Raw genomic sequence first — 27,705 nt, 5'->3', positions numbered from 1 at the left:
TTCTACATACCTTGGGTTGTAATAAGTGGTTATCTGAATTATTGTTGCCTTCCTATCAGCTTGAAGCAGTTTGGACAGCCTCCTCTGACCTCTGGCATCAACAAGGCATTTTCACCCAAAGAACTGAGCCTCACTAGGCATGTTGATCATACCATTGATGACTGTGTCCATTTCATCAAGCTAAAACATCAGTTTTGACTTTGTGCAGTTTGTTAAAACTAGAAATGAAAACCTCACTGAAAAAAAAATATTGTCAGTACCTGAACTTCTGCTGTCGGAATTCCTCTCTGTGTTTTTTGTTAATGCGCTCCTTCACCTCCTGTGGCAGAGCATTATACTCCTCCTCATCCATGTCCTGCAGCCATTGTTCCTCCCTGGCAGCTTTCTCCTTCTGCAGAGCCTCTGAAACACACACACACACAGTTTTGGTCATTTATCTAATTCAATAGATAAACATGACAACTATAAATTCTGTTCAAAGGTATAAGAATTTCTGTCTGTAAATATTTTACCTTCAGCTTCTCTTTGAGCTCTTTCCCGTGCCTTCAGGGCTGTATAAGAGTCAGATAAGTTGACCAAATAGATGTGTTTGCGGTTACTTAAGGCCTTGAGAACAACCTGCAGAGTGCTCGCTGGAACCCGAGTGTACGCTGAGTCCAGGCCATCAATCACTATTCCACGATAACAATCGCTTAACTGTAATCACAACATAAGCACCAACATTAGAGAGAATTACAAAATAAATAGAGAAACATGAGAGAAAACATTCCTTATTTGCGCCAATTTAATGCACAGCACTGGCTAAGACTTCTTCAGTTTGCACTTTTCTGTATATACACACAATGTTTACACCATGTAATATGATGTTTCACCTCACCTGAAATCTTTCTGCTAGGATATCAACCAGTAAATACTCAGGCAACAGACTCCTCAGTGTGGTCACATCTCCTCCCTGAAGCAAAATCACACTAAATAAATTGGTTTTCTATGAGTAACAATTACTTTGTATTCACAGTTTATACAATAGTTTTGTATGGAGGTGTAAAGGAAATGAAATTTAAATGAATTATTTAACTGCAAAGCAAGGATCAGGCCACCAATTCATAGAGAAAAGAAATACATTAAAACAGAAAGAAAACGTAAAATCAAACAAAATAAAGTCCTGTGAAAAGCTCAAAGACAACAGATACGGAGATACTTCGAGAAAATGTACCAGACAATGGACAATGTGTTGATTTTCAGTCATCAGGGGAGCCTTGGAGTCATTTTCACTACTGTTGTCCTCGCAGTTGTTGGCTGTATTTAGTATAAAAGGCGATGAATCTGGATCTGAGGCTTCAAGAGGTGCTGTGGGTCCTGATCCAGACGTTTCCTCAATGACCAGACCTGGTAGCAGGTGGGTAATTTTTAGTTAGTCTTCTGCTATGGTATCCTGCCTTACTGTAAAAGATCTGAAATATCTGTAAGGATGGGGCTAAGCTTCATTTAATTTACTGCAGAGGATACAGTAAGTGTAGGTTCTAATGGTTTAGTCCCAAGGAAATTTTCATTTTTAGACCATTTTCTAAATTCTGGTGAGTTTTTATACTGCCGTGTACATTTTCTTCATCACTTTATAGTACAACTATTAAGATGTGTTTAGCTAAATGAAAAAACAAACAAAACAGTTTAATAAAAATCAACAATCACATATAGAGAAGGTTTACTCTTCTGGCTGCAGATGTGAGAGTCAGGCTATAAAGAGTTGGCATTGCTGCCTGATATCAGGCTATTTTTGTGTCTTTTGTTTGGACCTGTTCACACCAACAATAAATTCATAATTTAATTTCAGTTTTCTAACAATATTAAAACCTTTCTGATTTCAAAACATGTATCTGTGTTTTGGGATGGTTTTTAAAGATTATGCTTTTTTCAGACCATGCAATAAACTGGCAATCTGCCCAGGTCGCACCCTCTTTTCCTTTGACAGCTGAATCACGCTGCAGCCCAGCTCTTAACCGTTTACTTAAAACTGAAAATGACCAGTTAAAGGTGTTACTCATTTTTCCATCAAAAGCTACTTCTTTAGCTTCCAGCTTACCAGCTTCCTTAGCATTTTTCTGAGCATGCTCTGTAGCAGCAAAGTCAAAGAGTTGTCTGGCTGTCAGGCTAACTGGTGAAGTGCCATTTAAAAGCATATCTGTAACCACATCATCAACACAGAGGCATGCTGCTCCATACCGAAGTGTCAGAGCAGCTGTTATGCTGCTCTTATCTGGAAAAAAAAAGAGATACACACACATACACACACACCTTTTATATCAAGTTAACTGACTCTAGCAGGGGATGATTGTTTTATACACTATTGTCATTTAAATTCTTTCATTGCAGAATGTGTTTTTAAACCTGTCAGTGGGGCTCCATATACGATAATAGCAATGCCTCTGCAGTTGCGTGCAACGAGAGCCTCGGGTGACAGGTCAACACCCATGTGTCGGGCAACTGCTCTGCAGACAGGGGTCATCTCGAACTGTCTTAGACTCTCGCTGCTCGCCAATCTGGTCAATTCTGAGAAAACTGAATTTGAATTTAAATGTTAATTTTACAAGCAAAATAATGTTTGCAAAGAAAATTACACAAGTCTGAAAATTGATGGCATTTTTTTATGAACTGCTAGATGAGAAGTGAAACATCTTAAAGGACATTACAAAGAAGTCCTGTTGCTTTCAACTCAAGGTGATCATAGCCTGGATGACTGAGAACCAACAAAGAAGAAACTTGTTGTACTTACACATTTCAGGCGGTTTCACACTTGTAGTTCTAATTTCTGGGTGGTCTTCATCTAGTTTAGCCTTATTTTTTCCTCCCTGTGTGTCTTCATTTTGATCGTCATGATCCGTACCTGCCTTCAGCTCTGGGGCACACAGATCGATTAAAAGTGACATTATGACAGACATTAAAACAAATATGTGCTGACACAACTGTGTGTATATTATCAATAGCTGCTTAGGTATCTTTAAAGATACCTTCATCTTTCATCTTGGAGCAATACTCCTTGTAATTTTCCAGCAGTTCTGAGGGAAGCCCTTCTCCCGGGGCACGTGGAGGAAGTAGTAACACACTGTTGTCTTTATAATCCTGCATCAAATGCAGAATCTGCATGTGACCATGAGAAGAGAGGGCAGTTAAAAACCCAGAAAAAAATGTCTTATTAGAGACACCACATAATGCAAAAGACAAAAACAAATAATTTAATTCAGGAAAGCTGTGTGAGATTAACTGTAGTGGAAGAAAACTACCCAATCAGAATTGCATTGCACACCATTTCTACTTTGTCTCTTTTTCTGATGCCTTTTTAATCATGCTGTATTTTATCAATGAAAGGAAATCACATAATCTCTTCATATTACTACACCACTTGTGGCTTTGCCTTTAAAAATCATGCACTTCATTTTAAAGTAAATTTGCAACAATATTTCTGAAACTTTAGAAAAAAAGTGCTACCTCTTCTTCCTGGAGATACTGTGTGTCAAACTCCAGGGAGTAAAACTCAATGGGGAAAGAACAGGGGTTTTTCACTGTAACCTCAGCTTCAACGTCAGTGCTGGCAGGGAGACGAGGGCCCAGCTCGAGTACCGAAGGGCAGAACTCGAGATGTGGATCCTCACCCTGACCCTGAGCTGTGATGAACACCTCCTGGGTGCTGTCAGCGACTCGCACCACTAGCCGTCTGTTGTAAGGACACTGAAAGACAAATAGAGCAAAACAGTACGTCTTTTGTCATATTTTATATCACGTTCTCTTGCTAATTTTTCATGATTAAGCAGTATGATGTTATGCTACTAATTATATCTAACAGTTATTGTTCTAATATTAAAAGCAGTTCACCCCATCAGCAGGCTTGAACTTTATGTGGACATTGACCCGTTCACCAGGGGACAGCACACCAGAGGAGGGAACCATCTCAAACACCACTGGAGGTGGACGCTGCTCCTGCAAGGCTTTTTTACGCTTGTAGAGGGGCAGGAACTTATCGATCTGAGTGAGAACAAGAACAAATGCAGGCATCACATTTACTGTATTTCTCTCTCTCTGATATCTTTCTTGGCATGACACAGATGGCCTGTGGATTCCATTTTTTATATTATCCATAAAATAACAACAGTCATACCTTTTTAAAAGGCTTAACCTCCTCAGTTATGCTCCAGTGACATGGCACAGACTCATGGTTCAGCAGCTGTATTGCCTTCATCTGTTGGGTTATAAAGAAATTCTTACATTTTGCACAACAATATGTCATTAAATATAATGACAACGCATTACTGCAAGTCAAAACTGGTTTCAATTAAAGAGATTTACTCATGCCTTTAGAATACCAAAGGTTCGAATGTATAGGTCTGACAATTCACTGATTTACCGGATTTCTTGGTAACCATATGTAAGAGGGAAACCACAGTGAGCCCAGTTAGAGCTCTGTGCTTGACAGCTGTACCTACCTGCTGTTCAAAACTGTTAATTGTGAGGAACAGCCAATCAGAAGAAACTTGAATTAAAGGGAGAACTGGTAAAAAAAGGCAAATTTAAAATAAAAGATGATGTGAAAGGCTGCACCATGGCCCAGTAATGATAACTAAGGACTGTGAATTATATAAAGATGCTCAAGTCCAAGAAAAGAAATATAGAGATGAGAAATTTGCAAACGTGGTTAGCTTTGAATAATAGATTTTACTGTAATTGCATATATTTTTTTCATCTCAGTGGAACGCACTGTAATTCAAACATGTTTGAACTCATTAATGTTTTCAAAACAAACACTAACAAAAGTAGCAGACCCAATATATTTGTTAAATACATAAAAATAACCACTTTCATTAACTGTTAATAACTGTTTTACACACACAGCATCTACTTACTTTATTTTAGTATCTGTTCTAACTCAGTCAGGATCTATTATCTCTTAGTCTATGTTTTGGAGAAAAATATGCCTTCCTTCGCATTCTGAAGTCAATCACGCATGTTGTAAATTTTTTCAGGTTTTTCTGTCTGTTTCAGCCAGCCTGAGGCTTAAGCACCTGTACCTGGTGGAACCATTTCTGATTTTCACTGTTCACTGAAACAAAAAGATTCTTGTCTCGACTGATTTTTTAAGTTGCACATCAGCTCAATTTATGTTCACCTGGTTAAAATGAATTAACTATTGTTTTTCAAAATGCAATCATTTTAAGCCTAGAATGTCTTAAATTACACAGAGGTGTAATAAAAAGACTGTAAACATACATACCTGCTCCCACCTGAGCACATTCTTAGTACCTTTAAGAGGTTTTGCTATCACTGCTATGCAGATGATATTCAATTTGTATCTCTTTTAATCCCCAATATACTTCTAAGCTGCAGATCCTGGATAGGTGCTTAGACTCCATTAATGGCTGGATGGCTGACTTTCTCCAACTTAAGGAAGATAAAACAGAAGTCTTTGTCTGTCCACTGATAGATTTGTGGCCAGTTTAATGAAAGCTCTTGGCCCTCTTTCGTCATTTGTGAAATCATCTGTCAGGAATCTAAGGGTAAGTCTTGACTCTGCATTCACTTTAGATTTGCATGTCAGATCTCTGGTAGGCTCTTGTTTTTATCACTTAAGAAATATTGCTAGGTTAAGTACCATTGTATCATGCTCTAAACTGGAAATTGTTATCCATGCATTTATTAGTTCTATGTTTGAACCCTATGTTTCTCTATTTAGTTCTTGTCTGTTTAGATTCCTCCCATGTCTGTGTCTCCCCACTACCTTGTCCACTTGTGTCATGTCTTTGGTGTATGAGTCTGTCGTGTCCCCTGTGTTTAGGTCTTCCTCATCCTTTGTGTGTCTGAGTTATGTTCCTCCTCCCTCTCTCTCGTGTTCCCTCGCTCCCTCTCTCTGGCTCTCATGTCTGCCTTACCTCGACCCTTGTGTCAAGCTCGCGTGTCCCAGTCTATGTCTCTCTATGTTTCCTTTTTTATTTTGACAGTCTCATGTTCCCTGTTCAGTGTGTTTAGTTTTGCTTGTGGGGTCATGTTCATTTCAGCTGCGTTCCCCATGTGTTTCCACTCTCCTCGTCACCTCTCTGTGTCTTTAGTGTGTGAGTTTTCTGTCATTTGTTGTCAGGTCACCTGCTTTCCATGTTTCATGTTCCAGGTATTCATGTTCCTCGTGTCCAGATTTTTCCATTGCCATGTTCAGGGTTTTTCATGTTTAATTCTAGTTTACCCAGTTTAAGTTATTGTTTAGTTTCATACCTTGCCCTTTGTTTTGTATTTTTTCCATCAGCTATATTAAACAGCTCGGTTTTTGTTAAAACCAAATTACGTTCCACGCTTCATTTTGTCTGCGTTTGGGTCCACTATTCTCACTCCACACGGTCAGCAAGCACAGACTGTGACATCTGGTTCTGACTTTTAGAGCTCTTAATGGTCAAGCACCAGCTTAAATCATTAAACTTTTGCAGCAATACCTCCCCAAGAGGTCCCTGAGGTCTTCTGATCAGGACACAGTTACTGTACATCATACAAGCTGAAAACTAAAGGACACAGCGTTTTTGCCAGAATAGGCCACAGACGCTGGAAGTCTCTCCCTTTGAGTTTTAGATCTGTGGACTCAGTGGTCTCTTTTAATAAAAAAAAAAAACCAACTCTACTTTCTGATTTGCATTTAGTTACCTTGTTCTTTATTCTGTTTTTGTTTTTTAATTTTTACATTTTTATTGATTTTTTGAAGCACTTTGTGATCTTTGTCTTGAAAGGTGCTATATTTGAATGAAAGTACCCACTGGTTCTCTGTATCATCTGACTGTGGATGGTTATATGATTCTACCTACATCTTTCAGTCCAATCACAAATGAAGAAAATAAATCCAATTTATACACAAAGTATATAAAAGATGGATTAAAAAGATGAAACATGAGTTAAAGTTGTGAATTTTGTTTTTGTATCATTAATTTTTATCTAAAAAACAGTATGCAATGGAATAACAGTAGAGCTTAAAAACAAAAAAACGCAGACAGAGAGGTAATATAAATATTTGAGCCTTATTTATACACTTAGATGGTGAAAATGAATCGCTATCATTGTTTGCTGGATTTTTGTAATAATTTTGTATACACTACAAATATTGTTTGTACTCTTTTTTTTTTTATTGTTTTTTGCTTATTATGGTGGAATTAGAAGAAAGAATGGGGGAAAATTGCTGTGCCTTGGAAAATATTTTCAAGGCACAGCAATTTGTGACTTACTAAGTATTTCAAATTAAATATTAGACGAGAAAAGAATAGGAAGAGAAAAGAACTTTCACACAGTCATCATCCATTGTTATCATAGTGTACCTGACACATGCCACACTGCAGAGTATCAAATTGAATCATATCACTGGAAACGGTGACAGCTGGCATTGTTACCACTGCACACAGTCGCACCTGCACCGTTGGGCCACCTGCAACCTGTAACAGCAAAGAAAATCATCTTAGATCCAAAATGACTTATAGAGGGAGAGTGAAAAGACACAAATTAAGTTTCTGGACATATACAGGTGTAAGCCTGTGTATACCTGGATCGGGAGAATAGCACTCTTATAACCCAAATCCAGGTTGACTCCTTGAGGGTCAAATTTAACTGTGAAACTCTTCGTCTCATCACGGGGTTGGTTCTTCATGCTTTCAAAGTCTACTGTGAAACCTGTGAGGAACCAAAAAGAGTCATAAATTATTTTAAAATCATTTAAATTAAAGAGAAATTAAAAAAATGATACTTTTACTTGAGGTGAATACTTAAATTCACCACTGTGTACAAAAGCTTTAGGCATGAAGATGGTTTAAAAACTGCTACAAATCTACATTTTCTATTATCTTCATTCAGAACACACTAAGCCAGAAAAAAACAACTATGAGAAATCAATACTTGATGTTGCTTTAAAGCAGCACCAGTTGTCTTAAATACACTTCCAAACATATCCTTATTCCATCCATCCATCCATCCATCCATCCATCCATCCATCCATCCATCCATCCATCCATCCATCTATCCATTCTCTTCTGCTTATCCTTGTCAAGGTTGCAGGGGTGCTGGAGAGCCTATCCCAGCTACCACAGGGTGAGATGCAGGGTACACCCTGGACAGGTTCCCAGCCTGATGCAGGGCTAACGCAGAGAGACAGACAACCATTCACACTCACATTCACACCTACGGACAATTTAGATTCAGCAATGAACCTAACCCCACTAATCCTTATTTCAACCATTTTAAAAAACACAAGTTGTCTTTGCCTGCCTTTAACAAACTATCCCGATCCAAGATTGTAACCTTGTGTCTTGTTGTAATCTTTCTTTAACGATCTAAGGGTTTTAGGTAAAACTGTCACTTGTTTAGCTACCTAATCTTTGTTCTAGAGTTATCAGAGATCAAGTTTAATTTCCTTTTGTTGAGCGATGATGACCTGAAAAAGTCAGAGGACATTGCATTACCTGTGTCCCCAAGATGTTTGCTAGTGGGATGGAAAGACACAGGTATTGATCCATTATTGCTGACTTTTACAGCACGACTCACGGCTTTCCCAGGAATGACAAAACCAAAATCCAGAATGTATTCTGGGAGTTGGAACCTGGGGAAAAAATTTAAATAATAAGAATAAAACACTGGGCACAAACAAGCATGTTAGCAATATAATTTATTGTTATAGACTAAAGTCTGTAAAAATGTTTAGAATATATGTATTATAATTTTACTAAATGTAATTTTGCTTTGTATACTGAACTTAAGTATCTTATACATTATATTATAGATTTGTGGACTTTCAACGAGATATAATGACATCGTATCAAGAGTGCACAAAGTAAAAAAAAGCTAAACAGTCACAAACTTCTCAGCACAGTTTGACAAAGTTCTCACTTCAAAACAGAGTCACCATCTGTTCCACCAAAATGCCTGTGTAGAGTTGTGTTTACATACTTTATTAGCTTGTTCCACTTTCTGAAGGACTCTTGTGGTTCTTCAGTCTCCAGCAAGTTATTAGCCACAGCAAGAGCATTTTTTTTGACCAACAATCGTTCGATTTCCATGTGAAGCAGATCTTCATACTTCAGGTCAAAGAGAGAACAGAGAATAGCAGGGGATGCAAGAAGTGGTAAAAACACTTAAAACTCAACAGAGGAAACAAACAAACCTTACCATTCTACAATTGTAAATACCTCTGCAATAAGGGATTTTATTTGTGCTTAATTTTCCCTACAAATCCTCATAAATTCCCTACATGTCCACAATATCAATTCAGCATACATATTAATAGGTTTTTTTTTTTTTAATCCTCAACAAAATCATAGAAAATGTGAGGTGTCACTAATATGAAGTTACTGACTGTGAGTGTGCGCATCGCCTCTGTTGCTGCTCCTTCCCAAACAGTAATTTCATTCATAAGCTTCTCTTTGACTCCATCTCTCTCCACAGCTGTTCTGGCCTGCTGTAACACGTCACTATAACACTCCTCCGCTGCAAGAGAAATCACAGTGCAGAAATAAGTTGAATTTGTGTCTCAAGAACTGTTATCACAATAGAGGTCTATTATGGACCGTTTGAGCTTGATGCTTTTCAACAAAACTGGTTTAAAGAGAAAAAGAGGGAAATATGAGTTCACAAGGATAACTGACAACATCCTTATATAGTTCTATAAGATGGTAACACACTGATGCAATCATATGTATTTACAAGTCCTACTTTATGCTGACTGTGTTTCAGCCCTTTTGTCTGATGCAGAATCATTTATTTATTTTGAGCAAAAGCACTATTTTAAAGTAAATTTTAATGATCTAAATATTCATCTTTTAGCTCATTGATTTTGGATTGAATATATCTTTGTGTATGTGTGTGTGTGTGTGTGCATACACAGGTTTCGTGGTAAATTCAGGCTGATCCTGGGGAACACTCCCAAACCAGTCAGAGTGATCTCCTCCAGTGGTAGGAAAGCCACCTGCATCTGAAGCTTCTTCTTAAACACTTCAGGAATGCCCGGAAGGTAGAGTACACGGAGAACCTGTACCATACCAGCATCAAGGTAACCCTGTCTCAAACACACACACACACATAAGGAAAGCCATCCTTTTCATGATAAAATAGCTTTGAACATCCACAATTGAAATGGCAAACTCAAAGCTCACCTGAGCAGGAATAACTGTAGGCCGACCAGGTCTGACCTCATGTTCAAAGACCTTCATCTGCCGTACTTCCTTCTCACCAACCCCTTCCTCCTCCTCCTCTCTATGAGGGTGTATACCATATTTGAAGCCCACCTTGCCCGTATTTGTCAGGGTTACATCAACTTCACCTACACAATGAAAAAGCTAGAAGCAAAGGACAAAGACTAAGAGGAGAGAGGAAACACTGTTCTGCCTTTTAAAGTTAACTGTACCTTTACTTTTATTAATGATCATGTCAAGCCGCTTACTGCAAACAGACAAAGTACTCCACCTAGTGACCTAGTATACTGTATTTGGTAGAGAAATCAATTTGTTGTTGTTTTTTTTTAAAAAAAGCATTGACTGTAATGGACATTTTTTTTAATCTCAAAGTTTATGAAAATATGAGAAAGGATAGTTTTACACATAAGGGCACAAGCAGGGCAAGCAAAAACATGTTACTCTGAATCAAATCCAATCTACTAACAGATGCCATGATGTAAAAAAATTAAAAGTGTTATTCACTTCACTTGTCAGTGGTCATAATGTTAGGCCTTATTGGTGTATAGAAATATGGCAAATGTAAGTCTTTCTATACAGTGTTTAACTTTCTAAGTGTTCAAAATTAAGCTGAGAGATGCACATGGTGTCATTTTGAATGTTTCAGTGAATATCATTTGACCCTTCCTCCCTTTCTTAGGCATTCACAGAGGTCAACCCAACTCACTTCTTGAAGGGTCTAACAGCAATTTGCTTAGCAATATGCTTTGGATCTGAGCAGTTTTGAATTGTATTCTCATTATTACCTTTAATAATTTGTACCCTTTGCACCTCAGTTTAAATGTAAACTATTGTGAATTATAAGGCTCTGAGTCAAATGGTAGCTCTTTTATCGTTATCTTCATGTTAAAACTGCTCCATCCCCACACAGTTCTTTCTATATTAATATAAATGTACTAAAATTAAATCTGAGATTTGGTACCTTAATGTAGTTTTCATTATTTTATTTTAAATTGAATGTGTTTAAGCTGAGAGTCCAAATACTTACACTTTGAACTTTAACCACTGGACAGATGGAGCTGGCTGGAATAAAGATACCCGGGGCTAAACGTAAGAATTAAGGTGCCTTGTATACGTACCTGCTGGCCAAAGTCCAAATGGGTGGTGTCAAGGGTGTAGCTGATTTCTGATGCGTGTCCTCTGAGAATGATTTCATATGTAGGCCCGTCCTCTACACGGCACTGCGCGACCACCTGTCTGCTGATATTTTCGTGGCCGTAGAAAGAGAACGTGACTGCCTGCTGATCCCCAGGTTGCAGGTGACCATGTATCGGCAAGATATCAAATACCTACACACACAACGAGAAAACCAGATGTTATTTAGGTTTTACTCTCAGCGATGTTCTGAATCTCAGTTTTGAAAGATGGTGGACAACACATTTAAAATATTTACAATGTATAGACAAGAATCTAATGAAATTTGATTATAAAAAAAATACTCTATGATTGAATCAGTGAAGAACATAATCATAGCTGCAACTACAGCCCAAATGATTTATTCTTTTTTTCAGCTGCTTGCTTTAAGCATCATCACAGCGGACCATCTCACCAACCCTGTGCATTCCTTGTTTCACTACATCCATGAATCTACTATAAAAATTTTAAAGTAAAGAAGGGACAGAAGAAATGCTTCAACCATTATTCATGTTGCATGGATTGTCCACCAGAGGGCACTGTTGGTATCTGTTTGGAACGCCACAACACAACACAACTGGCCTGTGACAATAAAACTAGTTTATCTTTTTAAAGGGCATTGTTGTATTATTTTAGCAAGGACTCATAAGTAACTGGACATAAATGTTATGTCTAGTTTCTTTTGATAACAAATCTGCTTATGTTTCGTGCACCTTAAAGAAAAGAAGAAATTTCCTACTTGGAAATATTTGCTTACCTCCTCCACACGAACAGAACCTTGTGTGCTGCTCTGTTGATCTGCAGCTAGCAGGGGGGTTTGAGGAGCTGAAAAGGCAGGTGAAAGAGTTGCAGAGGAGAGCCTCCATTCTTCCAATTGACTTTCTGAAAGTTTCTGCTTCTTTTTCTTTTTTCCTTTCAGCATCTCTGTTTTTCTATAAGAGCAAAATAGTCAAATAAAGCATCCCTAAAGTTAAAATTTTTCATAATCAATGCATTGAAATCTTACAATAAATGGAACATATGAAAAATTCTCTGCAAAGAAGGCAAAATATGATACTGTCTTTTAGCATCTTGGTGGAAAAAAACCCAAACAAATTCAAGATCTTCTTGAAGTGGACCTGTTATTTCATTTTTTAAAATCAGAATCAGTTGATCGTGCAGTTGTATTTCCTCTCTCTTTAAGAGAACTTTACTCAGATCTGAAGTTAAAATATTTAGGATATTTCCTCACTTTGGCATCTCACAGATCCAAGATTTTTTTTTCTTTTAAAAGTACAGATATTAGAAATTAGTTAACTCACTGAAATGTTTTGGTCATGTTTATACAAACACACATGATTCTGTTGTGGATTTGCTGGTGAGCTTGGAATTCTTGTCCTGTTACATGACCCACTTTTGGTCAAGCTTTAGCTGTCAGATATTTGATCTCAAACTTGACACTAGAATACTTGGTCAAAATAAATCTTCAAATAGGTTCTGTATTAACACTGTAATAGCACAATAATGTCTTTCTTAAGTGATGTGGCTGGCTGTTTCTGACCCACATAGCATTTAAAACAGAACAAATCTGGGTTTAAAAGACTTACCACACAATCACTTCACAATTACACAATATGAAACTGCAGTGTCTGGTTTATAAATGTGATACATGTTCTAATACTGTTTGGGCAGATTTTGTGTGACTATACCTGATGTTAGTGTGGTCATCCAGAAAGGTCCAGTGATAGGACACAGGAAGCAGGGAACAGTTTGTGATGGTCAGGACTTTGTGAGTCTCTGTGCAGTTTAACACACAGTCAAAATCTACAGTGTTGGAGGGGAAGTCGAGGTTGGGGTAGTGGACCTCTGCATGCAGGTCCACTACATCCTGCTGTGGGTGTCCCAAGTAATTTACCTCAAGATACTGAAAACCATTTCAAGAAAGAGGGATAAATTATGTTAGTAAGTGAACATTTATTCAAAGCCAAGGATTATCTGATAGCTTAATTAAGACATTAGTTTTAGATCATTAAATGAGTAAAAAAAATAAACAAAAGTAAATCTTACTTCTATCCAGCCTATTTAATTTCAATGTAAATCCAGGTGAATAAGCCACTGCTCAAAAATGCACAACTGAAAGAAGATAACAGCATGATATATCGAAAGAGGCTGTATCATAGTTACCTCATCCACAATGTGAGACACTCGACCCTTATAGAAAGCTGGATTAAAGCATACCCACAACTCAGCCTCACACTTGTCGCCTAAAACCACAGACTGGAAAAAATACACAACGCTATTATTGGAGTTATAGCACTTCAGTATATCAAATCAGTGTAAGAGCACTTCTTTCACAGAGCATGGTCTTGCACCTGGAAGAAGGAAATCATTTAATAAAATATTTATTATAATTCTGCCACGGGACCCAAGTTTATCAGAATTATCCTTCTAATCAGGATCATTCAATCATCACTACAGAAAAGTGCAATTCCTCAAATTCAAATTCGAATTGCATATTATGGATACTCTAATTTGCACTACTATATCTGTATATCTTGAATGGAGCTGTTTGAAGTGCACATACAGTGAAGTCCCACTACCACATACAGACACACAATAACAAAAACAAAGAAACAAACTGTCTCTACAAGACAGTAAGAACACAACATGTTTCCACAAAAATGTTCACAAACATTAATGCATGGCTATATCACAGAATAGTGAGTATCCAGGAAATCTGCTTTCCTGGAACTTGAAACGAAAACAACTAGCAAACAACAATGTGCACCTTAGTGGTGGCTGTACTGTGCTCCCCTGGGGCCTCACACAGAGAGAAAGGTTCTATGAGCGACAGCTTCATGGATACAGGCAGAGAGGACACGTTCTTCAAGATCAGCTTCTCATACAGGGGCCGCACACTCTCCCCTTTGACCTGTAACACACATACAAATCTTTAATTAAATGAACCACAATAAAGGACAGAAATGAAGCTGCTGCAAGCTAACCCGACAACTAGCTGTTAACTGTTAGCTAATGATGTCTTTAACAAGGTTAAACTTTTGTAATTTCCAAAAAATCTGAATGTTAAAATAATCTAAATGCTTTCACTAAACTATACAGAGTTTGGAATATGCTAGACATCCTGTCACAATATCCCTAAACTACACAACATCTATGTGGCATTTGGTTGTGAATCTTGAAATGCATTAAGGACACCTGTAAGACTGACATAGCTATCTATCAAAGTTGTAGCTTATGGATATTTAACTTTAGCCTTTAACTAGGCTTTAGATAATTTTTAAAAATACATACAACTTACAGAGCATTACAATAGAGAGCATTCAGTATATGCGTTTATTCTAGACAAGGCACTGTTTCTAAGTTTTGCTCAAGACTAACCTTCTTTATGTAGAAGTTCAGCTGCTTAGAGGAAATGCTGAGCAGCGGAGCCACAAAGCGACAAGTAATGTCTACAGACATGATTTTCTCCTGATACCCTTGCTGGCCAACTATAGCGTAGCACACCAGACGTTCACGTACAACCTGCGTTGTCGAAAAGAAGCATTATTTACATGTTCTATGCTGCTTACTATGCTACATCATGTCATTTAGTGCATGCGCAAACCTTTAACTTGCAACAAACTATTTCACCTTCGGGGAGTCTGCAGAGACTGTCAGCACCATGTCAGCAGAGCCACCTGGAAAAAGTTCCAGACGAGACGGTCTAAGGCTGACCATCGACTTCTCCCTGCTGGAAGGGAGTGAAGATCCACGTCTTGCATCATCTCTCTGTTTAGGAGTGCAGATAGGGGGTAGGAAGCTTTGGTCGGGCAAGCTGCCACCTTTGCAGAGTTTTGCAGTGGGCTGTGAGGTATTGACCTTCCAGTACATCCGGTGTACTCGCTTGCCATGGTTGCAGAGCTTGAAGTGGTACTGGTATGGTTCATGACTTACAAAGTACAATAAAGATGAAGGATAGTATCAGTGTGATATTATTCACATCTACATCGTGAATTAATAGCTAGGAAAAGCTCCATTTTAGTCTATGAAAATGGGATTTCTACCTGAAGTGGGTGCCCAGGTCAAGGCTGGGACCAAAAGGCCTGTCACTGACAATTGTAGTTCCAGTGCCAGTGGCAGACAGGAGGACAGTGAGTGGCTGACTGTCCTGTATGGAAACCTCTAACTTGCCCTCAAACTGAACTGTGTCCTTCAGATGCACCACGACCTTGAGCTCCACCTGGCTCCATGGTGGCACCTCCCCCTCACTGGGCTCAATACGCCAAAAGGGCTTTCTGATGGTCTAAGGAAGCAGAAACAAAAATCTGAGTCTATTCATAGTGTGAACATCATGAGCTGAGGAAAAAAACAAAGCAGCGTAGAAGCTCCAATAGGTCGTTCCAGCACTAAAATGTGATGTATGAAAATATCAAGTGGGAGCATTTTCTATAACTGTGCTGCAAAAGTTTGCTATGAATGAACTCTGAGAGATAAGAGATTAAGAGAGAGCAAGAGATGAAAGTTGAAGTCTAGTCAACAGTAAAGGTTAACAGCATTTTTTGTGCATAAATGTTATACCAAACAGTGAGACTACATAATTTTATCATTAAAGTCTATCTAAATTGCAAAATGTCACAATTTGGTTTAAAATGACTAGTGCAAAGGAAGCCCCTTATTCTCATTCTCAAATTTAAGCAGCAACTAATTATTTCAAGAGTTACCATAGCAGTGAAATCATTACCTCATAAATTACATATCCAATTAGACTGATAATTGATCAATCACAGGAGTTAAGAAAGTCAGACTGCCAATACGTAAACAGATCTATGGTTGGACAGATATGAAGTAAATAGTATGCGCCTGCCTGTCTAAGTCACAAATGGTATTTTTATTTTGTTGGGTGAGTGTTTGTACCATTAGAGTAGTAAAGTGAGCTGGAATAGGTGAGTGGTTTGACAGGAGCAGGGTTTTGCCAATGTCTATCAGAACTGGGATTTTGCCAAAGTGTAGCTGAGTGGTTTGAATGTGAACTAGTGGCCCGTGCCCAATACATGATAAGGCCACCTCCTGAAACAGAACAGAAGTAGAAGGATTAGAGAATAAACACCATGCCAGTATTCAGACCTACACACAACTTGCACTCCCACACATACACTTCCACTTACCAGGGGTGGCTGGGGGCTCCCAAATACAGCAATACGTATCGTGTGATGCAGCATTCCAGGGGCCTTAGCTAGGAGACGCACAGGAAGCTCCTCTGAGCTGCCCGGATGAATCACTCCTCTGGGTGCAGAACTGCCTAAAAGCAGTGAAGAATTCTCCTCATATTCCTGAAAACAGGGAGAGCAAAAAGAAAAACTAAATTATACGTTTTAATGTCAGCATACAGATCTGGCACAAAATGTGTTTAGCTAAGTTACCTCAGTGCATGTGTAATAACAGATTGCATTTATATAGCGCTTTTCTAGGCACCCAAAGCGCTTTACAATTCTACTATTCATCCACTCTCACACACTGGTGCAGGCAAACCACAGTTGTAGCCACAGCTGCCCTGGGGCAGACTGACAGAAGCGAGGCTGCCATATCGCGCCATCGGCCATCACCAGTAGGCGGTAGGGTAAAGTGTCTTGCCCAAGGACACAACAACCAGGACAGAGAGAGCTGGGGGATCGAACTGGCAACCTTCCGGTTACAGATGGTTACAGATGAGCTTCCTAACCCCCTGAACCACGGTCGCCCACAAGTTGCCTCAGTGCATGTGTACACAAAGTATCCATCTCTGCTTTATATATACATGAAGCACAGTCACCGATTATATAAGGAAAGCTTTTGTTGCCCTTTGTCTCAAAAATCCAAATCAATCCAAAGCAAAATAACACAAATAAAACTTAAACGCTTTCTTAGCAGTTACATGACACAGTTTTGTGGAACCACCTAACATAACTTTCTAAACTTAATCCCAAATAAACATTTTTTGAGTGAAATGCAAGAAACTGACGCAGAGTTCCAAAATAAGAAGAGTGAGCTGTTTATTAGGCTGAGAAGACTAAATCAAATCAGACAGAGTGTTGATTATTGTGTTGATTATTAAGCTGGTATAAATATCTGCTTTATATTTAGACAAAGCCAGTTCTTTTATTTGCTCATTTCCAATCTTTATGCTCATGGCTCCACAGTGTAACTGTTTACACATTTGCCTAACAAGTGAAAGATCCCAGTTTGTTCTAAGGAAAAGACACAAATCCCTTAGCAGTTGCATCAGGAACAGCATCTGATATAGAAATTTGCCAAACCAAATTTGTGGAGCTACCTGTGGTGACCCCTTGTGAGAAGCGTATTTCTAATTTTTACGCTAAGCTAACTTTCTCCTGGCTCCAACTTCATATTGATTGAAAAGGAAAAGTACAGTGTAAAACACTTTCGTGGCTGCCAAAAACATGTAAACTCTATAATTTTTGTTGCTCCAGTGATCCATCCAACCTGATCAAGCATGCCGTAGCAGGCAGGCAAATTGCTGGGGTTGGTCAACCGCACTTTCTGTTCATAGGGTTGATTGAGGAAACACTTTTCAAAGTCTAGCACTGGAGTATCCACCAAAATCTGAGGCACAACACACCTATCAACAAAGAGGAAAAAAGCAAGTCAGACAATCGGGAGAAAAACAAGGAAAAGGGGAGGAGAATAAAAGATGTGTAACTGCACTTCATCATGCCTAAACTCTATTAGTCCTCCAGAATATTTACCAACTATATATACAAGTTCAATGGATGCAAACAAACAAAAGTGCAACAGAGACTACTGGTAGAAAAAAGCTACATTGCTTTAGGAAAAAAGATGATAAAAGAGATTACTTAACACTCATCCTACTAATTGGGATCCTTAAGTGATGCTCAACTTGAAGAGTTGGTAATGAACATATTATGTTCCATTTAATCTCTAATGACAAATACAGCTGAGTAAAAACTACAATACTTTGAATGGTTTTAAAGAAAAAATATAGTAATGTATGTCATTTCATGGATTTTATGGGTCTCATCCACCAACCAAGACACCACAACAAAGAGATTTTATTCCATTTTCCTATATCAGATGGATGGTCATTCATTTTTATTCATCATTTTTTATTAAGTTTCCCTTTTCAAAGGGAAAAAGATCTTCAGTCTTAGGCTAATAGAGAATAAAGATCTGTGTACATGGGCCCAGTATGACATGTTAGATTCATTTTGCTGTGACAGAAATGACTTCAATAGCTGTTTATTTGAGTACGTCTGGACATTAAGCATGTTTATGTACCTAGCTTTTATAGGCAGAGTCAGAATTTCCTCCCCAACACCTTCAACATCCACCACCAGTGACAGCTGGTATGTCCTGACTGTGTTGGAGCACAGTGTGACCTGTACAAACATCACACAGACATACAACAAGACCACAAATACACCAATACACAGACAGGACAACAAGTGTCTAAGGTTAAAAGGAAAAAAATAAAGTTCATTAATGTCACCTTCAGCTTTAAAGACCCCAGTATCGACAGGGTAACCCCCATGATGATGACTGCTGGCTAGAGATTTGATTATTTTCTAAACCAGCAAAATATGTCATTGAGATTTACTAATCCTTCAAGATTCCCCAGATATTTTTTTATATTATGTAAATAATCTACATAATTTACATGTATATAAAAATAAAAACAGAATATTTGAGGTTTTTTCCTACTATTTCATAACATGAAAACACTGATTGCTGGAATATTCTGTCAGTGGCGGGGATGGTGTTAATAAACTGTACCTTAATGTCAACATCGGACACACTACGCACTGAGCCTGCTGCCGGGCTGACCGTGAACTCCACAGGGCATGGATGAAGATCTCTAGCAGTATGACCTTGCCAATCTTTTAGTGACTCATCCGAAATCTGTTTGAATGAGCTAACACTAGGAGAGCCCAGCCCGTCTCCCAAGACACGCAGGATGAAGTTCACGGGTACAAAGGAAGGGTTGAAGAGCGTACAACCAACTGTTACTGGAAAACCTATGCAGGGAGATTAAAAGAAGCCAATATGAGAAAATGTGAAAATAGTAAGATGATGTCTGTCATTATTCTCTGGATATATGTTATAAGAACTAGAAGAGCAAAAGTGATGTACCAAAGGCTACATCCCCAAAATTAAGGTCTGAAACACTGAAGTGGATTGTGGGACAAATGACGGAACCCCTGCAAAGAAGAGACAAAGAAACCTTGAAACCTCGGGAACAATAAGATTTGAAAATACGCACTGAGAGTGTAATAGACCCACTACTACAGCTGGGTCAGCTTTTATTTGTGCTGTGTTACATGTAAATATCCTGGCAGAGAACTGGCTCGCTGCTTGCTAACTTTACCCAACAGTGAAGGTCAGTGGTTGAGGTTGTCCTGCCACAGTTAGCAGCAACTCCTCAAAGAATGAACCCAGAATGGGACTGCGGAAGGATACTTCCACTATCTGGCAGAGGGCGCCAGAGGGAACAACACCTTCCTCGGGATTGAAGGAAAAACAGCGGCCAAAAGTGGTGTCAGGACTTGACCACCTGAAAGGGGCATCAATTGGCCCTTTGTTTGACAACTGCACCTGAAGAAAGAATTCTTGTATGAGAACAAATACCCAACAATGATCATCTAAATACAAAATGTGTTTCATGGAGTAGATGAATCGATAAAAGGTGGTAGAATCTTTCAGCATTACATTTGTGCATTAAAACTGTCAAAAGAAAAACTTTTGATTTTGTTTGATTTTATTTTACAGCTTTTTTAACAATATATGCTGTTTTGTTTGCTTGTGGATAAGAACTATAACCTTGCAGTGCACCCACCAAGGCTGAATTCAACTCACACAAAGTTGTAGCTCAAGCATTCTACATTAGAGCCATGCTGGCAATAACATAACGTGTTCACACTGGCTTGGTTTTTCTTACCTCTTGACGAAATCTTTCACCTATGAATAAATCTTTTAAGTTCATCCCATCATAGTTAAGCACAAGTTGAGGGCCCATGCCTTTGCCCTTGACTGTGAGGGGTAACGGTGATTTACATCCTAAGATGACAAATAGCCATGATGAAAGAGTTATAATAGAGCTAAAGACAGAGAAAGGAAAACTGTAGGGCCACAGGAAAGCAAACATCACACAGATTTTATGCGTGTGAAGGTGAAGTTTAAAAGTTGCCTCTTTGTTTCTGTGATTTTGCTCTATTTTTTAACAATGTAAACATGACTGAAATGGACAAAAAAGTACTGATTAAACTGATAACATTATTAATTATTATCTTTTGCTGCTGTATGTGTGTGTGTTTGTGAAACCTGAATAAGCATAATTTTCTTCCAGCCATGCACTGACCTGTGACCTCGCAGTATATGGTTTGTTGATAAAGTCTGGCCTCCTCAGGCTTGAAGATGATGGTGAACTTTGCTGTTGTGCTGGGCCATATTTCCCCCTCCTGAATCATGTGAAGACAACAATAATTATTATAGTGAAACAAAATGCAAACATTACAAAACCGTGAGAAGAAGAAAACAACTGATTCTTTGGTCAGGCTTTACTCTGCACACACACACACACACACACACACACACACACACACACACACACACGCAGGTGACCTCCCTAACCTCCCTGTGTTGTCTATCTCTTTGTCCAGGGAATGGGGCTGAGTTGTGGACAGAAGACAGAGCAGCTCATACTATCTAAAGGTCTTTGGACAGAAAGACCCTAATCTGTAGTTCTAATGTCACAGAAGAATCAGACAGAAGTTATATGCAAACAGACCTGATCACAAAGTCTGTGTGACAGTTTTAACATCAGATCTGATCAACCTTTTCAGAATTCTGTTCTCACAGCAATAATACAGCTCTGAGGGTAGACCATGCTGCAAGAAATGATTCACAGAAACATCAACAAATTTCAAGTGCTGTTAGACATGGAGCTGGATCCCTGTTCCTTCTCCCCACTTAAAACGATTACATTATGCAGACATACTATAGGAGACATTGTTGCCTCTAGAGTTGATGGAAAAAAAACAATGGGCAGTGTAATGACATTTAAGTATTCAACTAATCAGTCTGGCAAGAGGAAAATCACGTGAACACACGACAAGACAATGAAACACAAACACACCGCAGGCTCCACAGTTATACAGCTGTGTGAAAGGGCCAAGAGGTAGTTGTTTGCATCCTGACTTCTGTGTTCCTGTGGGGCTCTGGACTGCAGCGGGAGGTAATGGATCTCTGCAGGGTCAGACTTAAGCAACTGTCCTAGCTCGACTTCTTCCGTCTGCTGGAGCACTGAGCCCTCCCTAGAGACAAGCAGGGACAGACAGTGAAAAGTATAACAAATAGCAAATGAGGGTCAGAGAGAAAAAGAGGCCAGTAGAAGGACAAAGATCTGCACGACAGAAAGAATGTGATGGGTACCCAAGCTCATTTCTGGCAACACATGCTCTAATAAATACATTTTGTATGCATGCATAAATACCTCAATAAGCTCAGGTCCTCTTCTTGTTGGCTGGGCCACACAGTCCAGCAGTACTGAAGAGGGATGTCACTGTGGTTGGTGAGGGACACTGTGCGTGTACTGATCAGGGAGACATAAGTATTCTCCATCCAGATGGAGTCAGGTTCAAGGTGGATGTTCAGTTCCTCACAAGACCCATGCAGGCTAATGTACACATCTTCACCTGAGCAGAAGACATCATGGTGCTTATGACCTAGTAACTGGTTACCAGAGGGTAACATAAGTGGTGGAGTATAGGTATCAAGAGATCTTTTTTTTTCTCTACTTTTGTTTTGATTAGTCATTTGTAAAAATATGGAGGAATACTGTCGGGATTTCAGTAAAATTTAACAGTGTTGCTCCTGTGTAATTAAAAGACAACAGGAGATTCCTAAATACCAAATTCTGGCAGTCCACCAAAGCCACTAAGATGTAACATGTACTATGAGAAGAAATCAGGAAGAAGAGAAAACAACCCCTCGGAGCTAGCCATACCGAGCAGGAAATATGATTTAATACAGCTATTATGAGCTGAATCTTCATTCCCTAAGGACTGGCTATATTCTCTTTCATCACCTACAGTATGTCACCTTTGACTTCACTGGCCCCCTAACCAACAAACACATACGCACCCCTCTCACAAGCCCCTTATTAGTGTGTATTTATCTGTTACATCTTAGGTTGAAGAGCCTTCAGCACAAGTCTCATTGGTGTCACAGTTTTCTTTTCTCACCAGTATGGTAGTGCAGCAACAGATCCTGCCTGTGGTTTCCTGTGTTCATTGGGTGGAAAACCACAGTCACCTGCATAATCTCGCCAACATCAAGCGTACCAAACTCGGGTGTCACTGAAAAAGGCCTGCAATTATAGGTTACTGTTTTAGAAACTGACAGAAGAAAAGCAAACTTTTAACTAGACTCAATAAGTACTAATTAAAGGTATACCCAAGACTCCATTATGTAATTTTTGCTAAGTAGGTAAAAAAATGTTTTCTGTTCACTTATGATTCTGAATTTTTTCTATTTTTATGTATTTAACTGAGCTTTTCAGTTCAGTTTTCACAAACTGAAGGTTAAAAATAACTATTCATTGGGCACAAGAATGACTGTTTTAATGTTGTACAGTAAAACATAGAAAATTACTCCAAAACAATAGACATAAGCCCTTCTTGTGCTGACTCTCACCTCTCTGTGTGGAGCCTGAATTTGGCTTTGCTGTTTCCTACATTACAAACAAGTTGAGTCTTCTCAGTTGAAGCTTTCACGGGACACACGGGCAAGTCAAGCTTGTCTCGAAAGTCAAGAATGGCACGTGGCCCAATGGCCTGGATTGGAATCTCAAACCTTTCCCTCTCTGTCACACAAACCAGTCTATGGTGGTAGTCCTGTGTAGACAAGGAGAAAAGCCTGCTGCAACCACACAAACTCTATATACTTTATTATATCAGTTGTTAAATAATTTTGTGCCACTGAATTTGGGCACACAAGCAGTTAAATTTTATCCAGTTTGATTCAATTCAGTTCCATTCAATTCAGTTCCATTCAATTTAATTCAGTTCAATTCAGTTCAGTTCAATTCAATTTTTATAGCACCAATTCACAACAACAGTCACCTCAAGGCACCAAAGACCCTACAGTAATATAGAGAAATCCCCATCAGCAAGCACTTTGTGACAGTGGGGAGGAAAAATTCCCTTCCAACAGGAAGAAACCACGGACAGAATGAGGCTCGGAAAGTGGCAGCCATCCGACGCTACAGGTTTGGGGTGAGAGAAACAAGCTGTTTATTCCATTAGCTGCTCAGTTATTCAAATGTAAATAACAAACAAACCAAAAATATCATACTTGAGTCCTAACCCTTAATACAATAAAAAAAAAAAGATTATTTCCTTAATAAACATGAACCAATAATTTTGAAAAAAAAATGCTAATTAAATATCTGACAAAATCAGAAGGTTGTTTGTTGAAATAATTAATCATTAAGGAAAATGTATACAAATCAAGTATTCTCGCTTGATTGATTTCATATTGTACTTCTGTACCAAAATTACACAGAAAATTTATGCGTAATTAAATTAGTTAAATTCAACATTTAGGACAATTTTTTTTAGTGAATTATGATTCTAACTGAGACTTCATGAAACATTTATGCATAAAGTCTGGTAAAGGCTATACAAGATCATATGAGGTTATCCTCATCCTATATGTGGTTATTGTGACTTTGTGTTTTGTTCTCTCAGTCTAGCCTTCTTTGTTTTTGTGCTGCACAGTCCAATGAAACACAAACGTCTCTTGTACCTTGTTTTCGTGTGGGGTGAAGAAGACTGTGAAAGTGGCAGACATTCCTGGTGCAACGTTGCTACGTGCATCACTTGAAGGCAAAACGCTGAAATACACGGAGTTCTGCTGCTCCAGCTTCACTTGCCGTGAAACCTGAACAAAAAAAATAAACATAAACTATAGAAAAGTGTATAAACCCAGCACAGCAACAAGGAGAAATGTAGTGATTATTAATCAATTCTTGATGGTATCTTATACAGATTTCCTCCAGTCAGCAATGACCTTTTCGTCACACTCCCCACATTTTCTCTTTTTCAAATAGTCATGCTGCGGCTGTGTTGTTTCACAAATGTTTCTGATTCAAATATAGGCTTGACAGTCATGCTGATTTCAAAATTATTTGATCTTCATTACTCTTATTGATTAATATACCTTGTCATTGTTGAGAAGCAGCAGTGGTAACTTGTAGGTCTGTCCAGGAGTGAAATTCTGGAAGACCAACTCAGAAGGGTAGGGCTGAAAAAGCGGCTGATCTATATCTGGAAAAGAACCCTAGCCAAACACACATACAGAGGCAATGCTTTAGATTTCCTGGGTACAGGTACTTTGGCTCTAGCAACAGAATTTCTTACCAAATTCACCTCGTACTTTGTAATAAATATGTATTGAACATTGCATTTGCTTTGCTGGTTTGTGAGCACAAACACATGATAATATTTGTAAATTTTTAAACAAGCTTTTTATTCATATTGATGTAATGATCAGCAGTAAAAAGAAAACATGTTTTTCCTAATTAACAGTGAAAAGATGGACACACAGTATGATGCCAATAATATTAATCATCTCTTTTTTATGCAGTCCTAGCTTTTGTGCAGATGCAATTTTAAAATATACAATCAATTATGGGGAGAAAATATAATGTCTCGACAACCCTACAAATGATGAGCGTGAAAAATCACCAGACTGGTGATCAGCCAAATGTGTTGTGATTGAGTCAAATTCCTGATTATTTCAACCTCGGCCTTTCTACAGTTCTTCACCTGAAGGGTCTGAGCTGTTTTTGCAGCACAAGAGTCTCTACATATTGCTAGGCAATAGGCTAGGCAGGAGGAAGTGATATCAAAGAAAATATTTAAAAATAAGAACTCGCTTTCAATTTGCATCTTTTACGGTAGATTGTTGCCACTGTCATTGTTGGTTCCCAGTTAATGTTATACCGCATCACTGTGTGTAATAGGAAGCTTTTAAACTAGTGTGATATCACAGAATTAGCTGGAATTTACTTTGTGATGTGGAGCGGCACTCAGGTCAAGCAACTCCAGGATGCGAGGTGGGTGCACCTCAGCTGTGTTACTCAGGCGCTCCTCTGTGGACTGCAACATCTCCTGGGTGAAAACTGATGGAGTCACCTGCAAACACACAGCAACACAGGCCTATTTACGGTCTCCTAATCAGCAGTAATGAGGCGCTGAGCTGTAGGCTGTTGCTCTTGAAACAGCTCAGCTTACAGCTCTAATGCATGCATATACATAAACTCAAATAATGTTAATTTTGTGCATCATTTTTTGGGTATAATATTTTCTACATAATCCTCTGGTACCTTTTCATTGGTGCACCTAAAGCAAATAAACAACTACTTGCACTTAGTCTCTCTGAAGGAAAATGATTTTAGCTTAATTCTAAATCTAAATTAATAACATAATAGCAAAACTGCTTATGCAATATTTATGCTTTTATTATTAATAATTATAATAATTATTATTATTTTTATTATGCAGTTAAGCAAACTGTTTATTGTGGAATTATGAGGTATGAAGAAATAAATGTTGAGAACAAACAGATAGGCTGTTGAATTTCTGAAGAAACTGCAGTGGGACTGTTTTCACTGCTACTTGCTTCAGTTAAATATATTGGTTAAAAAAGCTGAAGAGAGATAAATGCCACAAGATTGTAAAAACAAGCATCTGCAGCAGATAGAATATTTTTTACAATTTGATTTTATTATCTGTCATTACCTATCTTATATTTCTGAACATGTTATTTTCCATATCTAATGAGGGAGCTTTTATTTTGGAAATCTGACTATTTTAAATCTTGATAGATTCCAATATCTAAACGGAAACAAAGCAAACTGGTGGCTTCTCATAACAAACTAAGTCTTTTAGTTTCAAAATATCACAGATTTAAAGAGTCTTTATAAAATCTAAAGACTATCTGGATGCACTTATTTTGAAAATATAATTTTTTTTAGAGCATGAGATGAAATAACAACTAATGCAGAGTAGAAAATGTTAATCACTCCACTGCGTCCCTGAACATTGTACCTAGTTTCTGTCAGGTGTGTAACAGCGCAGCTCACACTGATGATGAGCCTAATTTCTTCTTTTTAACAATCTTACCAAATAAGTGAGCAAGTATGGACTTCAATATTCCACATTCTGACCTGAGAAAATTGTAAGTGAAGTGGAAGAGAGCTAAAATGGTTACGCTGAGGTCAATGCAACAAAACACTGTAGTCATGTAATTCATTTTGTTCATTATGAAAAGCCAAAGTGATTATTAGGACAACGTGTCATTTCAAGCAGTATTTTAACCCTTTATTGACTATGGGCCCACCGGCGGGCCCATTTTACAGGTAAATTTGAAGGGCCGGTCAATAAAGGGTTAAAAAGAATGGGACAGTGTCCAACAAGTAGGTCACAAGAAAATAGAAAGCTGTTTATTTGTCAGAAAATCCCACTTCTGACATCTGCTGTAACATCTTCATTTCCTTGTCACCTGAAAGCTGTCATATGGCTATATTTCACAACATAACTGGCAAGCAGCTTCAAAATTACAGAGATAAAAGGAAAAAAACGCAAGTTAGAACCTCACCCTTCTTGTTTTCCCCTCCTTCACACGCTTATTGTTGCATAGCAGGGACGCCTTTTTCTTCACCTGAGTGAAGCTCATTCTGAATATGTTGTATGGAAAAATCACCTGCAAGAAAGGAAACAGAAGAACACAAGAGAACACATGGAGTCATAAGCTAGACATTCATTTTTTTATGTTTCATTTATCGTATCAGGTTCAGAAGTAGCATTAGGGTGTGTCTTTAACAACTGAAATCTATATGCTGTATACCATGTCCACTTCAGTTTATGTCATACATACTTATGGTACCGTAATTTGAAGATTTAGATTCAGTTTCAGAAATAAAGTGCTTTCTCAGCATGGCCTCATGACTGTTTAATGAAATATGGGTTTTTTGAATCAGTAAAAGGAAATTTGTCATTGATGTGACCGTAGAAACATTTGATTAACTAAAAAGAAAAAAAATGGGGTATATATATATCTGTGTGTGTGTGTGTATGTGTGTGTGTGTGTGTATACATACATACATATATATATATATATATAGAGAGAGAGAGAGAGAGAGAGAGAGAGAGAGACCACGACATCACATTTATTCAGAAGTCTTTGTGTTAGCTGGTAAGTTTAAGAAACCCCCAAACGAAGTGCAGTTCTCCGTGTGAATAAGAACATTTTGGAGCACTGACGAAGAAAAGGAGCATAAATG

At 38.3% G+C, this 27,705-nt stretch overlaps 1 protein-coding gene across 1 annotated transcript in view; it reads right to left on the bottom strand.

Moving 5' to 3' along the window:
- Nucleotides 1-27,098, bottom strand: part of LOC134644485 (hydrocephalus-inducing protein homolog) — a 64,370-nt gene extending 37,272 nt beyond the window's left edge. The window contains exons 1-42 of the mRNA XM_063497570.1: nucleotides 27,021-27,098; nucleotides 25,430-25,555; nucleotides 24,579-24,698; nucleotides 24,165-24,299; nucleotides 23,052-23,251; nucleotides 22,601-22,725; nucleotides 21,850-22,051; nucleotides 21,493-21,670; nucleotides 20,716-20,815; nucleotides 20,296-20,414; nucleotides 19,726-19,952; nucleotides 19,491-19,558; nucleotides 19,134-19,375; nucleotides 18,639-18,739; nucleotides 17,826-17,961; nucleotides 16,511-16,675; nucleotides 16,260-16,412; nucleotides 15,410-15,648; nucleotides 14,997-15,294; nucleotides 14,745-14,888; nucleotides 14,134-14,277; nucleotides 13,530-13,622; nucleotides 13,055-13,269; nucleotides 12,124-12,298; nucleotides 11,312-11,521; nucleotides 10,155-10,337; nucleotides 9,883-10,057; nucleotides 9,341-9,489; nucleotides 8,953-9,080; nucleotides 8,469-8,605; nucleotides 7,556-7,683; nucleotides 7,335-7,448; nucleotides 4,151-4,231; nucleotides 3,868-4,017; nucleotides 3,484-3,723; nucleotides 3,006-3,135; nucleotides 2,882-2,893; nucleotides 2,386-2,556; nucleotides 2,061-2,254; nucleotides 878-952; nucleotides 513-696; nucleotides 261-402 (exon numbers count right to left, since the gene is read on the bottom strand). Of these exons, the coding sequence (XP_063353640.1) occupies nucleotides 261-402; nucleotides 513-696; nucleotides 878-952; nucleotides 2,061-2,254; nucleotides 2,386-2,556; nucleotides 2,882-2,893; nucleotides 3,006-3,135; nucleotides 3,484-3,723; nucleotides 3,868-4,017; nucleotides 4,151-4,231; nucleotides 7,335-7,448; nucleotides 7,556-7,683; nucleotides 8,469-8,605; nucleotides 8,953-9,080; nucleotides 9,341-9,489; nucleotides 9,883-10,057; nucleotides 10,155-10,337; nucleotides 11,312-11,521; nucleotides 12,124-12,298; nucleotides 13,055-13,269; nucleotides 13,530-13,622; nucleotides 14,134-14,277; nucleotides 14,745-14,888; nucleotides 14,997-15,294; nucleotides 15,410-15,648; nucleotides 16,260-16,412; nucleotides 16,511-16,675; nucleotides 17,826-17,961; nucleotides 18,639-18,739; nucleotides 19,134-19,375; nucleotides 19,491-19,558; nucleotides 19,726-19,952; nucleotides 20,296-20,414; nucleotides 20,716-20,815; nucleotides 21,493-21,670; nucleotides 21,850-22,051; nucleotides 22,601-22,725; nucleotides 23,052-23,251; nucleotides 24,165-24,299; nucleotides 24,579-24,698; nucleotides 25,430-25,555; nucleotides 27,021-27,098 (6,386 nt within the window). The remainder of the gene's footprint in view (nucleotides 1-260; nucleotides 403-512; nucleotides 697-877; nucleotides 953-2,060; nucleotides 2,255-2,385; nucleotides 2,557-2,881; nucleotides 2,894-3,005; nucleotides 3,136-3,483; nucleotides 3,724-3,867; nucleotides 4,018-4,150; nucleotides 4,232-7,334; nucleotides 7,449-7,555; nucleotides 7,684-8,468; nucleotides 8,606-8,952; nucleotides 9,081-9,340; nucleotides 9,490-9,882; nucleotides 10,058-10,154; nucleotides 10,338-11,311; nucleotides 11,522-12,123; nucleotides 12,299-13,054; nucleotides 13,270-13,529; nucleotides 13,623-14,133; nucleotides 14,278-14,744; nucleotides 14,889-14,996; nucleotides 15,295-15,409; nucleotides 15,649-16,259; nucleotides 16,413-16,510; nucleotides 16,676-17,825; nucleotides 17,962-18,638; nucleotides 18,740-19,133; nucleotides 19,376-19,490; nucleotides 19,559-19,725; nucleotides 19,953-20,295; nucleotides 20,415-20,715; nucleotides 20,816-21,492; nucleotides 21,671-21,849; nucleotides 22,052-22,600; nucleotides 22,726-23,051; nucleotides 23,252-24,164; nucleotides 24,300-24,578; nucleotides 24,699-25,429; nucleotides 25,556-27,020) is intronic.
- Nucleotides 27,099-27,705: the final 607 nt, after the last annotated feature.

The sequence above is a fragment of the Pelmatolapia mariae genome, linkage group LG16_19, assembly GCF_036321145.2.
Source record: "Pelmatolapia mariae isolate MD_Pm_ZW linkage group LG16_19, Pm_UMD_F_2, whole genome shotgun sequence".
Lineage (NCBI taxonomy): Eukaryota > Metazoa > Chordata > Actinopteri > Cichliformes > Cichlidae > Pelmatolapia > Pelmatolapia mariae.
The sequence above is the reverse complement of the archived record's forward strand: the minus strand, read 5'-3'. Positions and strand labels throughout refer to the sequence as shown.